We start from the raw sequence: 17,678 nt of genomic DNA on the forward strand, positions 1-17,678 counted from the left end.
GCTGAAAAAATACTAAAACACTTTTTTGAAAAACTCTGCTCAAACTCTGGAGACGACTCCCAGACGACCGTCAGTAACCCGCTCATCTGAACTGCAAATGGCTGCTTCTGCGTGTTCTGACATTTCATTTTTAACCAATATCTCCAAGCTGCGTTTTACAGAAGTGGTCCATTCCCTCTTCCCTAAAATTTGGAGGTTTTCAGCTTGACAGAAATCTCAACTATTTTGCAGCTAGAATATGAACCCTTCAAGTCTGCTGCACTTTAACTTGGTTGTGCAAGATCCACTCAACACATTCATGCTTATTTTATTACCATGGATCTAATGTCCTCTTCCATGCATCTAGCCTTCACATACTGGTGTTCAGTGGCAGAAACTGGTTTGGTTTTTCTTCCCTTATTTATAAAAACACGTTGAAAAGTAGTTTAGTGGAGATCCAGGACATGCTATACTGACATTTGAGTCTTTAAACCTTTATTTGGACATAGATTGAGTGTTGCTTTCACTTCCCCAAAATCAGTAATTTTGCTGAATTTCAGAGCAGACCTTGTGTCATCTTTTATGTTTAATTCCTTTGAGAAACATGCTGAATCTCATTTATCTTTGATAATTAGTGTTAATACTTATTATATTCCACTTTTACGTGTTTATTTAAATAACTGCTGTGTTAAAATTACTGAGTGAAATAAATGAAATGATTTTTTTTCCCCAATTGTACCTGAATGTATCTTCAAAATCTGTAATATCAGCTCAAATCTCCCCAAAAGTACCAAATTTATCCGGAGTGAAGTATTTTACCCAAGAATTTAGCACACCTGCTGCTTTCTGCTAGAATATGAGAAGATGAAACGGAGAAAACAGAAACTGTGAGATAAGAGAGCAAGGGGGGGGGGGGGGGGGGTGTTTTCCTGCCTCGTTTGCTGTCATGCCATCAGTCAACCAATGAAACCGTCCTGCGGAGACATCTTCCTATTCCGTGGTGTCAATTTGAAGAGGCTGTTGCATGAATTGTTGTCACAGAACGCAGTGAAGCTAAAACTAGAAGACAACTTCTGGAAATGGGTGAGATTTATTTTCATGTTTAACTTTTTTATCAGATTTTATGTTAAATTCTCTGTGTGTGTGTGTGTGTGTGTGTGTGTGTGTGTGTGTGTGTGTGTGTGTGTGTGTGTGTGTGTGTGTGCGTGCGTGCGTGCGTGCTTGCGTGCGTGCGTGTGTGTGTGTGTGTTTTATACTCCTCCGTTTTAATGAAAGACAGACAGGAAAAAAACTAAGTTGTAATTTTATATTGAAATGTTTTTATTTGAAAAGGAAAAAAACTAAGTATAAAGACTGATAAATAATCATGAATCAGGTAAACACACCGAGTTTAAACCCAGTTCTCATCATTACCTGTTGCGTAAAATTAGTATTAAAAATATTTCTTCATCGGATTCATAATGGAGAAGTTGGAGGCTACTGAAAGCAGAATTAAAGGTTTAAGCCACAGCACAGGAAATATGTGATCTCAAAAGAGAAGCATATTGGTTTTGTGTGCGCACACGCACGCACGCACACACACACACAAACACACACACGCACACAAACACACACTAACAACAAAACTCTGATATAACTGTGGGTGGAGGGCTTAGACATTCTGAGACAACAGTTGGTTGAAGAAAGCCGTCTCATTCTGAGAATCACAACTCACAGCCTGGCTGGTGACTTTCAACATCTGTGGTCTAGTTTCCCCTAAAATGCAAATTATTCTCAATATTGACCTTTGTGAGGAAAGGTGGGAAAGCAAGCCGAGCGGAATGTGCTAAAATCCCGTTCACATGTGCTTCACTTCTCTTACAGTAGTGCTACAATACCAGACAGTTCAGTAAACAAGCGGTTGTGTTCTGGAGCAGGAAGTGGTTTTGCAACGTGTGGTTTTATATCCCACTCAGTCAAACAATATGCTCTACAGATTACTTTGTGTGTGTGTGTGTGTGTGTGTGTGTGTGTGTGTGTGTGTGTGTGTGTGTGTGTGTGTGGGCGCGCGCGCGCTAAATAATCACCTGATTCTCACCTAAGCTGCACAAAAGATGTTAATGTTTTTTTGTTTATAAATAGAATTGTTTCCTGAAATGAAGAAGTGCCACAACTTCTTCTTTGTGGTTCTTTGAATTCAAATTCGCCCACTGAAGTTACTTCTTCTTGTGTATTCCGTGTGTGTGTTTGTGTGTGAGAAGCTCCAGAGGACCAGAGGGAAACGTCCCAACAAACATCGGCTAGTGATGAAGAGGAGCAGGTGCGGGAAGATCAGGTTGGTCTCCCGCCAGGCGGTTTCCATCACTTACAGTTAATCTGCGTCTCCAGATATGACTTCTCAGGATGACTTATCTTCTGTGCTTCTCATTTCCCCTTTTCGTGCTATTTAAGACACCCGTTTGAAGTGCTGATGGTGTGCATGCAGGCCTTATTGTGAAATGAGTAACAACCAGCGTGCTTCTGCTTTGTATTCTAGGAGGAATCATTTAAAAAAGCATGTGCACAGATGTGATGCGCTGTAATATGTTTGCACAAAAAAGAAACTCACATCTGGTGTTCTGGTAACTGACGTTACAATATGAGAAGCAACAAAATAGCTCATCAAATTTCCAAGGCCGGTGTAAGTTGAAAGGTTTCTGTGGTGACTCCTGCCCTCCACATAGCATCACTCTTGAACACCACTGACAGTCATTGCGAGAATCGCATATCAACACGCTGACATCATCACCCCCACAGTTTTCCCCCAAATAATTCATGTGTTTTAAGTAAACCAAAAGTTTCACAATGATATTCTGTGAGTGGTGTGGAGTGAGATTTGCAGGGGGGGGGGTACAGTGTGCTTGGCACATTCAGCGCAGACGTTTCCTGTAGCTAACTACCGATGTGTGAACCTGAAACTTTTGTGAATCAGAGTGAAAACACAGTGACTGAAAGTAAACAGGCCAGCGTTTGTGAATGCAGATTAATTTCATGCAAGATTTTAATCTTTTTTATGATGTGTTTGATATCCTTCTGTGATTTTTAAAATGCACCATTTTGTATCATTTTTCTACATTTATGAGCTAATTTCTGCAGATAAACGACATGGTTGGGCAAAGCTAGTCTACACAGTACGGAAAGTCATGCATTTTGTCTCACTTAGCTGGGAATGCCAGTTTTGGCCCCTGAGCTGTGACTCAGTCTGGGCTATCTTGATGAGCGCCGTGCACCTTCACTATTACTCACTCTAGAGGTTTGCTTCTCGGAACCAGGAACCACATAGAGGAACTCGATTCAATATGAAAGCGCCTTGCGCTGTTTTGTTGTTCAATGAGGGCCACAGAAATAGCAGCTTCTCGATGTGATGATCCAAAATAAAACAGCGGCATCCACCGCGGTCCCTTGCTCACATCCAGCCTGCTGACATAGTTTAGAGCAGCTGCAGGGTGAGAGTTCAAGTCTGAATATGAAATCTTCATTTTCACTCCAGTAGCTGATGTGATTACTGCACCTTTGTGTGAGTGTTTGTGTGTTTGTACATTTTGAGGAAATCTTTTCTCATCAAACTTGTAACATGAGGACATTTTGAAATTGGGAGGACATTTGTTTGGTCCCCACATTCATAGAAACCCTAATACTCGGTTTTAAATGTGTGTTGTGTTTTAACTTTTAGTTAAGATTAGGAATAGTCCAATATTGTTATGGTAGGGTTAGGGTTAAGCCTAATTTATACTTCTCCATCTGCATAGGGATGGACGCACTCAACGCCATTATCCGGCCATTATCGAGCTCTATTTTGTAAACATCAGTCTGTTGAGATGGAGAACGCAAGTTTGTGATTGGTCAGGACACCGCTGTCGTCTACAGTGCCGCCATTGCGTCCTCAAAAACATAGAGAGCCGAGGATATCTAGCGGCAGATGTGGAGAAGCTTGAAGAATACCTCACGGAAAAACTCTAAAAACATGAACGTTTTATTCCCCCGTGACTGGAGGAGTGAAAAGATACGCAGCAAGCATTTTATTTGTGGACGGTAATGACGGGAAACGTGGGTTTAGAGGTGGCGAGCACATGAAGAGGTGGAGGAGGATAAATGACAAATTAGTCCGTGTCAAAACATCTCTTAAATACAAAAAAAACACAATATAAACACAGTTTCTTGGACCAGATACATGACAGGATACCACAGAACAGCGCTACGCCCCGTTGTCCTGGCGGGGAATTGCTTTGCAACACTCCCCAGGAGACGGAGAAGAATGAGAGCAAATTGTCTTCGTCCGTCCGTCCGTCCGTGCGTGCATGTCTCTCCCTCGTGGAGCTGATGGAGAACTTTAAATTAGGCTTTAGGCATAATGCAGTCCCTAAAACAGCTCATCAATAAGAGGGCCCCTCAAGTGTAGCAAAGCAAACATGTGTGTCTGTGTGTGTTTGTACTTTGTACTCAGAGGTGGAAAGTAACGAATTTCATTTACTCACATTACTGTAATTGAGAAGCTTTTATGTGTACTTATACTTTTTAAGTCGTTTTTAAAATCTGTACTTTTACTTTAAAAAAAAGTAATTTGCTACATTTTAAATCATATCCCTTACTGAGTAAAAATAAATTGTAGGCTTAATACATTTAAAATACTGCATGAGTGCCGCGCGCGTGTGTGTGTGTGTGTGTGTGTGTGGGGGGGGGGGGGGGGGGTACACTTTTGACAATGAGGACGAACAGCCATTTTTACCGCAGTTTAGCTCAAAAACACCAGTTCAGTCCCTGTGGTCCACTTCCTGTCTACCTCCTCTCTCCCTCCTCTCCTGTGGGTTGGAACCGGTTGGAACACGCACCTTCGCGCACCGGTGTGGTTGGCTGGTCCTCACATTGATAGAAACCCAAGTACTTGGTTTTGAAGGTGTGTTGTGTTTTAACTTTTAGTTAAGGTTAGGAATTGTCCAGTATTGGTTATCGTATGGTTAGAGTTAGGCATAGTGGAGTCCCAAAAATGGATTGTCAATGACAGGTCCCCACAAGTATAGCAATGTAAACGTGTGTGTGCATTCCCAACAACAATGTTGATCCTCTGTGTAAGTGTTTCCAGCTAATCACAAGGTCTCAACCCATTTACCAACATTTAATGTTCATTTTTACGTTACTTCATGAAATATTTGATGCAAATCGGTCATGATTACTTATGAATTTTTTGGTAGAAATATGCAAAGCTGCATATTAGATAAGGAGAGGACACGGTCAGAAACAAATAGCTGTTACTTTAAACAAAAACATGGTTTAATTATGTTTTTTTAAATTTGATATGTTGTAATCACCCCGTTAGCAAATGTTACTCCTTCTCTAGAACAGGAAGCAGACGATTGTTACTGTAGGCTTTTGTAATACTGAACTATATATTTACTGCAATATAATCAAGTCTGTTTCTGTATAAACTTGAGAATGCTCATTATTTAGCATTTGTCTTTTTGATCTTTAAATTGTTCTTTCAAACCACAAGCAGCAACAGTTTTACATCCTTATAAGCCATTTTTAAACTTTCATAGAGAAAACTGCAAACCGTGGCATCTGTCAGTGCTACACTGTGCATTTAACAGATTGCAGTAACTCTTTTGTCCTAAGCTTGTTTTTTGAAGTGACATTCATGTCACCGTTGACTGACAGCTCTAGACCAAAAACCCCACAAGTCTGCAGCTTTCTCTCCAGACAGGATGTGTAGCGGTTATCTATTGAAACTAGCGGTAAAACCCTATTCTCTGATTTTCATGTTTCATTTCAGCTTTTCTGTGTTTTGAGATGACTGTGACTCTTCTTTCCCATCTATAATATCATACGCTCAACTGTAAACCAGGTTTCTGTACTGTGTATCTGGGCTGTGAGGTATTTGAAGAGAGATTAATTGTTCTGGTGTACTTTTTTCTCTAAAGCATCTGTTTCTTTTTCCCCTCCCAAACACCAGACTTCCCCTTCTGTCACTGAAATTCACAACTCAACGACTGAATGTGAAGAAGAAGTGAGGCCCAGTCTGGTGCAGATGGATGAGAAGACGTTTGTGTTTCGTTTGCACTCCTTCATGAAGGAAAAAGGCACACCCATAGAGAGGATCCCTCATCTGGGTTTCAAACAGAGTGAGTTAGCATCATCTGCTCTTTGAACAAAACAATAAAAGAGTTTGGATTTAAACACGTTCTCTTTATTAACTGCAGTTGATCTGTGGATGATCTACAAAGCTGTTGACAAACATGGAGGATATGAATCAGTAAGTATTATAACTTTTATTGTTTTTAGATTTTAAGACCTTAATGTTCACTAGTCTCTATTAGTGAATGATCAGTAGGTCATGTAATGCTAACATGGCGGTTTCTACCTCTGAGGGGGCCTAAAAGCTGCTGAGTTCTCAGAGTATCGCACTCTGTTGCCTTTGAAGTCACCTACGTATGCTCTGTGGGTGAAACTCATCTTTACATGGAACCATATTGAGACTAGTTGGGATGCTGCCCCCGCGACCCGGACCCGGATAAGCGGAGGAAGACGACGACAATGACGAAGACATATTGAGACTAGAGCTGACCACCAACATCATGTCCCAGGGTGTAAACACAGCTACAGGGGCCACCCACGTGTTCGCACAGCTTGAAAATGAAAGTGTTGTTTCCGTAAAGAAAACTTGGGTGACCAGCTGTCAACTTCCTGTAATACATTTGATCTGAGAGCAGATACGCCGACGCTCGACCGCATGATACACAAAAATGACTTACTTTGATAGGAAATTTGATTGATATCCAGACTGATCTGAGAAGTAATCATTAATTTATTTTTTAGTGCACAGCTTACTAAAAGCCTCTAGAGGCCAGCAGGGGGCGACTCTTCTAGTCACAAATTACTTTGTGTGATGGTTTTGGAGAAAATTCCACTTAAAGCAGCTTTTTCCTCAGATGGCACCACGCAAACGAAAAAATGGATTACACCTATAAACCATTCCCCCTGCTTCCGTCGCACAGCTGTAAGCAGCGTCTCTTATTCATGCACCTCTACAATTAAAATTATACATTGGGGTGACTAAAGTATCTAGTCAGCCAAGTTACTCCACTTAGAAAGATGAGAGAGGCCTGTAATTTTCACCATAGCTAAACCTAAACTATGAGAGACAAAATTAGGAAAGAAAATCACATTTAAAAAAAATTATTTGCAAATTATGGTGGAAAATAAGTATTTGATCAATAACGAAAGTTCACCTCAATACTTGGTTATATACGCTTTGTTGGCAATGACAGAGGTCAAATGTTTTCTGTATGTCTTCACAAGGTTTTCACACCCATGTTGCTGGTGTTTTGGCCCATTCCTCCATGCACATCTCTTCTAGAGCAGTGATGTTTTGGGGCTGCTGCTGCGCAACGCAAACTTTCAACTCCCTCCAAAGATTTTCTTTGAGGTTGAGGTCTTTAGACTGGCTAGGCCACTCCAGGACCTTGAAATGCTTCTTATGAAACCACTCCTTCATTACCCGGCCGGTGTGTTTGGGATCACTGTCATGCTGAAAGACCCAGCCACATTTCATCTTCAATGCCCTTGCTGATGGAAGGAGGTTTTCACTCAAAATCTGACGACACACGGCCCCATTCATTCTTTCATTTACACAGATCAGTCGTCCTGGTCCCTCTGCAGCAAAACAGCCCCAAAACATGATGTATCCGCCCCCATGCTTTACAGTAAGTATGGTGTTATTTGGATACACCTTAGTATTCTTTATCCAAACACGACAAGTAGATTTTTTACCAAAATGTTCAATTTTGGTTTCATCTGTCCATATGATATTCTCCCAGTCTCTTTCTGGATCAACCAGATGCTCTCTAGCAAACTTCATTCGGGCCTGCACCTGTAGTGGCCTAAGCAGGGGTAGCAGGAGCTTTTGACAATTAAAATTGGGCCCACATCTCTTTTAACAACGGTAGTTTCTGCTTCAGCCCTCTCCCCCCTCCCCCTGTGCAGCGGCCGCAAACTCACTGATGCGCCTGCAGCCTCTCAGAGTTCCTGCTGCTCTAAACATTCAAATAATAATTTCATTTTCTGTTCCTCACTTCTGATTACCTTCATTGGTGTCTGTTTGTTGCAACCACCAGGTACAAAAACTAACTTGTTTGTATTTAACTATTTTTCTATCCTGTCTCTGTTTATTATCTTCCTGCATCTCCTCTCAATCCTAAAGAAAAACTGCTACCTGGGTTCATATATATTCACCTCATGAGTTACCTTTGAACTGCAGTTCTAAAAGATCTCCCGACCCCAAAAACAGCGGAGTGCTCGCTGCGCGCCGGCTGCACCTGTGAGGTGCGTCACCGGAGGAAAAAACAGGTGATGCGCTCCGCTCCACGCATCAGGCACAAATAAAAGACAGAAAACATAAAAGGAAATGAGCTGACATAAACGATCACGTGTTAAATTTGTTTTTGAGGTGGCGACACCTGATTTGATAATGTTACTGTGGCCGTGCTCAGGACGCAGATGTCTGGAGCACATCAACGATCAGAGCCTTGCATGTGGAAGCTGGTTAAGATTAGGATGGGGGTGAGGGGAAGGTTAAATTGCAAGAGGGTAAAGGTCACAATTCGGTCAAATGTCGGTTTTACCGCGGGTGTCAGTACCGACGCTCTGGCACAGCGCGTCGCCTCCCAACGTGCAGGGGCTCGTCACCTGCTGTCTTTTCCAAGGACTGCATCTTGTCGGTCATTATCACATGACAGTGACTAGTCGATGACAGGCATAAAAAGTCACTAAAGAGCAGTGAAGTTGACTAGTTGACACAACCCCTAGTGGACAGGTGTCTTTTTTTACTGAGGTGCCATTAATACAGTTAAAGAGCAAGTCAACCCCTACCAGAGTCTAAAGCCGGGCGTACACTGTGCGACTTTTTCTCTTTTTTGAGCCGATTTTCCAGTCGTGCGAGAAGCCACGACATCGGGGCGAGTTTTGCGCCGAGCGGTCGTGTAGTGTTCAGGGGGTTACGAGAGGCGATTAACACCACGTGACCAGCCGCCGATCAGCAGTCGCAGGGACTTCTGGCGTGTTTAATATTTCGCTCGTCCCTCGTGAGGGTATCGCACTGTTGAAGCGGCGCTGCGAGCAGCTGCGACCCAAAAAGTATCAGAACCGCTCACGGCGCATGCGCAATCCTGCATCAACGCCGGTCGCTCGCTATTTCCCTAATAACACACGCTGTTCGTTTTTGTTTCTACACATTTTTTTTACTCACAAAGATTGTCAAGAAAGCGTGTTTGTCGTGTTCATGTCAAATTAAACTGATCGCAAAACACAGATTTACTTTCTTTATTTCGTTTTCCTCATCCAACCCCCATAAATCCCTGTGTGTCCTCCTGCAGCACTCCCGAAGGACAACAGGCAAGACAAGACAAAAAAGTCTGACGTGTTGAGTAAAACTGCTATTTTTAGCACATTTTTAGGGCCGACGTGTACCAGACGTACAGTGTGAGCAGTCAGGTCGCATGCGAGAACTGGGTCGTACAGTGTGAGCACATGACTCGTGAGATCTGCTCTGCGAGGAAGTCGTACAGTTTGAGCTGAAGCTGAACGCTGCGAGTGAAAAAGTCGCACATTGTACGCCCGGCTTAACTCCACTCCCACTTCATGTTTGAAAAATGCAACACATGCTGTTGCCTGGCAGACCGAGAGGGCGGAGCCGCTAACAAATACACACACACTCAGGCTCACGACAGCATTGTGACATCATAATGTACCAGTTTACATCATAGCATACTTCTTAGCCAATAGCGGTGGCAGATTTAAATTAAAATACAGTGCAGAGTTTTTACCTGACAACGGCACAACACTGCCAGTTTTAGGCAGAATATTTAAATTTTAACTAAGATGCACTGAAGTGCCAAATTATTGACGACACGTGTCTGCAGCACGATTAGACACTCATTTATTTAGTTTATCAGCAAAAAAAAGTTTATTTGGGGGTGACTTGCTCTTTAACAAATGGAGGACAGAGGAGTTTCTTACAGAAGTTACAGGTCTGTGAAAGCCAGAAATAGTGCTTGTTTGTAGGAGACCAAATACTTATTTTCCACCATAATTTGCTAAATAAATTCTTTAACCATTTGATGCATGAATTATGAAATCTTCAACCATGATTTTTTAAACAATTTTTTTCATTCATCTTTAGGTGTGAATGAAACAAATTTCAACAAGTATTTTTTATGACATTTAATAATTTACAAATAATTTATTACATGTCCACCTCAGTGGACAGCGTGCATTCTGAGCATGAAATATGTTGGCTTGACTTACTGAAGTCCAAATGGAGGGGCTCAAATGCAATAAAGTCTTCAACAGCTGTGCTTAATAGCAAAAAATAAATAACAATTTTGAGTACCTGTCCACTGTAGTGACCATTATGCATCAAAGGGCTAAAAATCAGGCAATGTGAATTTGTGGATTTCATTTTGTCTCATAGTTGAGGTATACCTATAATGAGAATTACTGGCCTCTCATCTTTTTAAGTGGGAGAACTTGCACATTGGATTCTGACTAAATACTTTTTTGCCCCACTGAGCAAACATCTTAACAGAAAGATGAAATCTCTGATTTCTGCTTTAATGAATCGGTTTGGTGTACATTTTTCTGAATCACATCTTGATCTTCACTTGCTTACATCCAACTAAACTGGTTCAGGTGGATAGTCGGGTATGATAAGGCATTTGGTCTTGGCTGCACTCCAGCTAGCCGTTAGCTTATCGGTCCTGTTGGACATAAACTCTGTCTCCAACTTATCTACACCAGGTTAGATGTGTAGCGTCATGAATTTCCTGTTTTTGACCTAAAGGTCAGTTAGACATTTTAAGAAGTAGCATTACATAAAGATCTGTCATGTCTTAACTATGTAACATAGTATTTATTAATTATTATTAAATTAATGCTTTCGTTCTTTTTTAAACACAGAAACAGTTTTGTTTACCTGTTTGTAGCTACGGTTTCGCCGACAGCTGCCGGCTTCTTCAGGCTGACGCTGATGGTGGCGCGTCACTTCCTTCTCCGCCACCATCAGCGTCAGCCTGAAGAAGCCGGCAGCTGTCGGCGAAACCGTAGCTACAAACAGGTAAACAAAACTGTTTCTGTGTTTAAAAAAGAACGAAAGCATGGATTTACAAAGACACAGCAAGAACACACCTAAGATTATTAAATTAATTTTGTTTTGTTGTTGTGCTGACCAACAGGTGACAACGCATCGTCTTTGGAAGAAAGTGTACGATGAGCTGGGAGGAAGCCCAGGCAGCACCAGTGCTGCCACCTGCACCCGAAGACACTACGAGAGGTGAGGCTGATCCAATCTGGAAACAAAAGGTTTAACTGGATGCTAAAAGATGGATTTAAGCCAAAATTCTGCTGACTTTTGGACAGGCTGGTGCTTCCTTTTGAGAGACACTTAAAAGGCGAGGACGACAAACCTCTGCCTCAGAGCAAACCTCGGAAGCCGTACAAGAGAAACCTGGAGGGGAAGGTGAACAAAGCAGATGGGAAAAGAAAGAAGACTTATTCAGAGAGAGAAATGGAAACCGAGGTAACAAAATTAAACATCTGATGCAAGTTGAAGATTAGATGTTAAAAAAAACATTTCAAGAATTCAAATGACAGAAGTGTTCCTTCCTGCAGTTACTCACCCAGAGAAGTGCGGACATGGCCTGCCAGAGTGAGGCAATGATGCACCCCCGCTTTGCTCTCTGGGCTGCCAACCCTGACCCACGCCACTCAGACCACTCTCCACAAAACAGAACCAACAGTGATTTCTGCTCTCCTGTCAACGGCCACGTGCTTCAGGTCCCGGCACCCAGCTCCTGGGTGGCGCACATTCCCTCTTCAACTGCAGAGGTCATCTCTCCTTTAGAGAAGAAGAAGAGGATGGCTCAGGCCAGCCTCAATGTGCCGCCAGCTTCTCAGAGAGAGGACAAGGAAAGGCCTTCCGTCATCCAGTGCTCCCAGTCTCCGGCTCAAGTGTCTCCCAGCAGGAATGGAAATTCCTCTGATGGTTCTCCACTGCCTTCGTCCTCTTCATCCTCACGCTGTTCTTCGCCTGTTTCTGTTTCTTCAGAGGACAGCTCAGTTGTGAATGTGGATAAATCAACAACAAGCACTGGGTCGACTGAGAACTCTTCCAGCACCACCAAAGCAAACAAGGATAAGAAGTCCGCGAGCTGCAGTCAGACGCCACCGCGCCCGAAAGAGCCAAAAAGAGACGTTTCACAAGTCAGCTCCCAGTCTCTGATCACTGGCCCAGTCAAAAGCCAGACTAAAGACTCCGCCTGGAGGCCTTATCACAACATGACTGGCAAACACTTCACACATCCTTTTCACCCTTCCTCCTCCTTCTCAACATCTACCTCTAGTTTCTCTAAAGTCATTCCCAAATCCGTGCAGCTCCTACGACCTGCTCCCATTCGGCCAAGCTCTAAAACTCCTCACAGCAGGCTGCTTCAGCAGGACGGCACACTGACAGGTGTAAAGAAGCTGGGCAGCATGGCCCCCTGGCTTTATCATGCAGAGAAGAGGGAGAGATCCAGGACAATACCCCAGAAGCTTCCTCCAACCCAGCAGAGTCTGTCTCAGTCCGCCACTGCTGCCAGCACCCTGCCGGCATCCTGCGTCCTGTCAGGCTACAACAAATCAGGGAGAGACTTTCGGCATCAGCACCCAGGGAACCAGGCATTTCTTCACCACAGGATGAGACTTCCTCCATCTCAGCTGATGTACCAACATGTCCCAGTAAGTCCGGGTCTCATCGGACCAGCGGTCTACCCATATCCCTACCCCATTCCGTTCTTAAATTCTCAATATGGATACACCCTACCTGCAACGAATCCCATCTACCCTCACAAGCTTTGAGTTTCTGAACGGCAGCCCTGAAACCTAAATAAGCACTGCTCACTATATGATGAGAATATTCAAAAATAAATAAAGGTGGTGTAGTGATGGTTAAAGAGGATTGTTGTTGGTGCATTATTTAAAAAACAACTATGCATAATTTCTCTTGCAGTTACACTATTGCAAACATTTAGATGGATGGATGTATATTCATACTGTGGTGTTATTTCACATTATCCCATTTTGTCAAAACATCAGTTATACATCACTCATCTTCCATTGCACTTGTCTTTATTCTGTTTTTTACCCCCCATTGAGTACTGTATGGTAAAATCTGTAAAAATGTATGCAGTGACAAATGCTTTATGTATCTAATACCAGTGTTACAGTTTCTAGAAACAGTTATTGCAAATGTTATTGTTTTTAATGTATTTAAATAAAAATGACAAATGCAATCAAAAATCTGTGCAATAAAAACTTTTCAGTGTAAAACAATCCTCCATCTGCACAGTTTTGACCCTGCAGGTTTCATTTAGAACAGAGTTATGGGTGCCAGCTGTGGTCAGTGGTGCTCATTGTCAGTAGGCCTACTATAACAACAGGTTTGCATGGCAAATGCAAAATCATCAGTAGAACAAATGCTCTGAGAGCAATAAGGAGGAAATAGAAAGAGGAAATCATACAAATGAGATTAGCCCTCAGGCCACTGTTATCTGGAAACAGATGCAACAAGTCAAGCAGATGATGGAACTTATTTCAAATGCAGGGCAAGACTGACTAAGAGATGGTATGTTGAAAAATGTATGTGTGTGTGTGCATGTGTGTGTGAGAGAGACCGTGGGTGACCTAGTGGAAGTTCAGTAATCATAGTTTTGAGATATTTGAGCCCTGGTAGGAGGAGGACAGAATTTTGAATATTCATTCTATGAATATGAGGTACTACAGATAGTAAACAATATTCAAGTAGATATGTCTTTAGACTAAATGTTGTATATAAACATTGGACATTGTTAAATGAATGGGAAATCTGACATACTGCTTTATAAAACATGCAAACCTCGGTACATATTTTTTAAATGGCTTTTTACCAATTTCATGTTATTAAAATAACAAATATTTTAATTCATTATGGTAATGAATGACCACTTAATATTTATTTTCATGTTATTTAGTCAACATCAAAAATGAAACACAATTACCATACAAATAACATTATTATTATTATTATTATTATTATTATTATTATTATTATTATTATTATTATTATTATTATTATTATTATTAACTGTTGTTGATGTTACTATTATTAATGTTGTTATGTTATTATAATTCCTTATTATAATAAAAGCTTGTTCAAAAACATTTTATTTTATTTGCAGGAAATCCAGAGAACCCTGCGTTGTTATTTTTTTACCCTTCGTTATGCATTTCGGACAGGTCAGAATGACCTGACTAATATTACGTGAGTAATCACTTTAGAGTAAATAAGAAAACATTCTCTTATCTCAAAAATACTGCCTTTTTCTATTTACATTTTTTTGTATTTTATTGATCTTTGTGGCTGCGGGAAAGACTTGGCCTTACAGTCAAAATTCGGGGTTTTTGAACAAAATACAACTCTCGCGAGAACGCCAGTGGCGCGAATAAACAAGAGCATTTTGCACCGCAGAAGCTTCAGGGACGACTGTGTAGCTAAACTCGTTTTATTACTTTTATTTAAGTTTCCCATTTTGTTATTTGAAGCCAAAACAATATCGTTTCTAAAACAGCAGTATTTAATTAGCGTACCTTATAAAGTGAAAGCATGTCGGACGCGTTGTCGGATGACGGCAGCGACATCAACCAAGATGACAGCCAGGATGTCATGACTCCGGCGGAGCTGATAGCTAAACTAGAAGAAGTGAGTCTTTTTATTTGATTTATCACGTTTTAAGTCGAACTGTGGGTCTTTGGGTCTGCTGTTTCCTGGCTTTAATGTTGTGCCAGCTGTGCCTTACAGGTGTGTTTGTGACCCGCAGGCTTGGCTGAACGAGAAGTTCTCCCCAGAGCTGCTGGAGAACAAGTCCGAGGTGGTGGAGTGTGTGATGGAGCAGCTGACTCATATGGTAACTACCTGGGGAATACCTCTCAGATTCTCTGTAACACACACAATCACTCTCTAGTTTCATGTTCAACAAGTGCTGGCTGTTTAGTGGAAACGCTGTAGACAGCAGAGCATACCGGAGAAAATAAACACACGAAACTAAACTAACATCATATTTAACATTTATTTAGATTAGTTTCTATTAGTTATACCAAATTAATCAATAAGACAAGCATCAAAATAAAGATTTATATTTAAATAATTGATGCTGATTCTGCCTTTAATTACATTAAACTGCTTTGACTATTCATTAGATTAGTGAAGTGATGATTTAAATGCTTGCCGATAACAAATATTATGTCAGATTATCCTGTGTGAAAAACAGATTTGTGTTTGACTAATTACTAGAAACAACCTCAAAGTGTTTGTTGAAGCAGGCGTGGGAACAATACTTTATGTTCTCTTATTGTGGTAAAAAAAAAACGAAGCGTTTTGATCATTAGCTCCTGTTTCTGCTTTACTCTAGACTTTAAAGGAGATGCTTTACTAATGCAGTGATTACATTTTACATAATAAACTAATACAAGTAGATTATTTTCAGAGTTGACCTTTATATTTATGTTTATGTTTATGTATTTAGCAGACGCTTTTGTCCAAAGCGACTTACAAGTGAATTTTGACCCCAGGGTGTGTAAAATTGTGTCTTCTAAGAGCTCAAGGTGAAATTTTTGCTTTTATTTCTCTTCTATCAGGATATTTATCTACTGGAATCCTGACATTAGATTACTGTGGCTCTTTAATATTCCAGATCTGTGTTATTTGTAGTGTTTTTTTTAAAATAAATTTTTATTTATTTTTTGTGGCATTTCCCCAAACAGGAATCAAACCTGCAACGGGTAAAGAAAGGTGATGCCAAAGCCAGCTTCCACCGAATGGAAATAGACAGGATCCGCTTTGTCCTCAGCAGCTACCTGCGCTCTCGTCTGCAAAAAGTCAGTCGAAGTAACGTAAAGATCTACGCGGTTTCTCTTTTACCTTTAAAAAAAGCACTGATCTGTCACGCTGTCTGTGTTCAGATTGAAAAGTTCTTTCCTCACGTCCTGGAGAGGGAGAAGTCTCGAGTGGAAGGACAGCCATCTCTGCTCTCTCCTGAGGAGTTTGCTTTTGCTAAAGAGTGAGCATAGAGTGACGTCAACTGTTTGATTTAGGATTTTAATAATAAAAACTAATTTTAATGTTGTGTGCAGGTATTACACCAACACAGAAACCTACCTAAAGGCTGTAGCGCTGAAGCGAATGCCACTCAACTTACAGACTGTAGATCTGCTCAAAGCAGGTAAACATTATATTTGCTTCCTTGGAAATTGCCATTTGTGGCATTTACTGCAACACACACACACACGGGCTGATGCACTAAATCCTGTGATTGATCCAATTCCAGTGCCCGAGCCTTGCTTGGACTCCTTTGTGTTTCTGCGAGTGAAGGAGAAACAGGAAAATATTTTGGTGGAGCCTGAAACCGACGATCAGAGGTAGTTCTCCTCATGGTTGCTGTTCATTCAGTATCCAGTAGGTGGCAGTGTTGTCGTTGTACACCTAGTGACATGTTTAAGGTATAAATACTGAAAAATAACACCTCTTCTGTCAGAGAATATATTGTGGATCTGGAAGAGGGCTCGCAGCATTTGATGCGATACCGCACCGTAGCGCCGCTGGTGTCAAACGGAGCGGTGCAGCTGATTTGAAAATCAGGGTGAGTTGAGATCCGTTATAAAAAAAACACATCTCGTTAACTCATTCATGACCTCTCTTGCATAGACATCCGCTAATTCCACTCTGCAGATGTTACATAAGCAAACTCTTTGCTGTGAAATCTGAATTTATTTTTAGCTCCACTGTTTTATCTCTTGGCAACAAAGAAAACTGCAGTATTTAGGTTGGCTGTGGATTAAAATTGACAGTTCTGTAATTACAATGGGCAACGAAATGCAACTAACACTTATTTTTACATTGCAGGTGTTGCTGAGGATGTTTTTTTACTCCAGGAGATCCTACATTTCAGCACTTGTATATATTTGTTTTTGCTGGAGTTGTAATGAAAAAAAGGCAGTTTAGTCTGTTGAAACCACACAGATAAAACCGGGAAACACAAACTGATTCTTTATCATCTGGAGAAAGGACTAACTTGTGTGATTTGAATGTAGATAACATTCATGACACCGTGGGGAGGGATGCTTGTGATGCTATTTTTGGATGTTTTACTGTTAAATCATAAAACAACTAAAGTGTAGTCGTGTGTGTTTTTGTGTTAATAATCACATTCCTTCCTGTGCCGCTGTATCGCATGACATCCCACTGCTCGGTAACAGAATGCATCAGTTGACCTGAAGGCGAAAAGTTCGGTTCACTTGGCATCAGAGCTCCTGTCACTTTTAGGTCTGGATGCATGTTCGCGTGTGTTCATGCTGAAGGCAGCTGTTTTACATAGACTCCATTCGATTGATGGCCATCCATACGATTGTGTTTTAATTAGGTGTTAGCAAATATCTCGTGTGCGGTCCACTTTACCTGATTATTAACTATTCTTATAAACCCCTCAGATTGAAACCTGAAAATGTTTGAGTCGTCTTTCCTGACCTATAATTACTCTAACAGCATTGTTGTGTAAGATGATGCAGTCACTCAGTCACTGCGTATTGTGTCTGCTCTCAGTAATCGCTCAGTTAACTGGAAC

The 17,678-nt window shown here is 41.3% G+C and overlaps 2 protein-coding genes across 2 annotated transcripts; both read left to right on the plus strand.

Annotated features, from left to right (window-relative positions):
- Positions 1–933: 933 nt before the first annotated feature.
- On the plus strand, positions 934–13,354 carry arid5a (AT-rich interactive domain 5A). The gene is made up of 7 exons (XM_054731390.2): positions 934–1,062; positions 2,220–2,293; positions 5,945–6,113; positions 6,192–6,244; positions 11,220–11,317; positions 11,404–11,563; positions 11,656–13,354. The coding sequence occupies exons 1-7, from the start codon at positions 1,059–1,061 to the stop codon at positions 12,880–12,882; spliced, it is 1,785 nt and encodes a 594-aa protein (XP_054587365.2). The 5' UTR covers positions 934–1,058; the 3' UTR covers positions 12,883–13,354.
- A 1,020-nt stretch (positions 13,355–14,374) lies between these two features.
- gins4 (GINS complex subunit 4 (Sld5 homolog)) lies at positions 14,375–17,234 on the plus strand. The gene is made up of 8 exons (XM_015972280.3): positions 14,375–14,761; positions 14,880–14,966; positions 15,823–15,936; positions 16,021–16,118; positions 16,192–16,280; positions 16,386–16,476; positions 16,593–16,697; positions 16,961–17,234. Exons 1-7 carry the CDS (start codon positions 14,666–14,668, stop codon positions 16,687–16,689), a joined length of 672 nt encoding a protein of 223 aa, XP_015827766.1. The 5' UTR covers positions 14,375–14,665; the 3' UTR covers positions 16,690–16,697; positions 16,961–17,234.
- The last annotated feature ends 444 nt before the right edge of the window (positions 17,235–17,678 follow it).

Source organism: Nothobranchius furzeri, chromosome 17, assembly GCF_043380555.1.
Source record: "Nothobranchius furzeri strain GRZ-AD chromosome 17, NfurGRZ-RIMD1, whole genome shotgun sequence".
Taxonomy (NCBI): domain Eukaryota; kingdom Metazoa; phylum Chordata; class Actinopteri; order Cyprinodontiformes; family Nothobranchiidae; genus Nothobranchius; species Nothobranchius furzeri.

Coding starts and splice junctions, on each gene's coding strand:
- gins4 (XM_015972280.3), top strand. CDS start 14,666: ATGTCGGACGCGTTGTCGGATGACGGCAGCGACATCAACCAAGATGAC. Junction 15,937..16,020: donor TGCGCTCTCGTCTGCAAAAA/GTCAGTCGAAGT, acceptor GTCTGTGTTCAG/ATTGAAAAGTTCTTTCCTCA. Junction 16,477..16,592: donor CCTGAAACCGACGATCAGAG/GTAGTTCTCCTC, acceptor CTCTTCTGTCAG/AGAATATATTGTGGATCTGG.
- arid5a (XM_054731390.2), top strand. Junction 11,318..11,403: donor ACCCGAAGACACTACGAGAG/GTGAGGCTGATC, acceptor ACTTTTGGACAG/GCTGGTGCTTCCTTTTGAGA. Junction 11,564..11,655: donor AGAGAGAAATGGAAACCGAG/GTAACAAAATTA, acceptor TCCTTCCTGCAG/TTACTCACCCAGAGAAGTGC.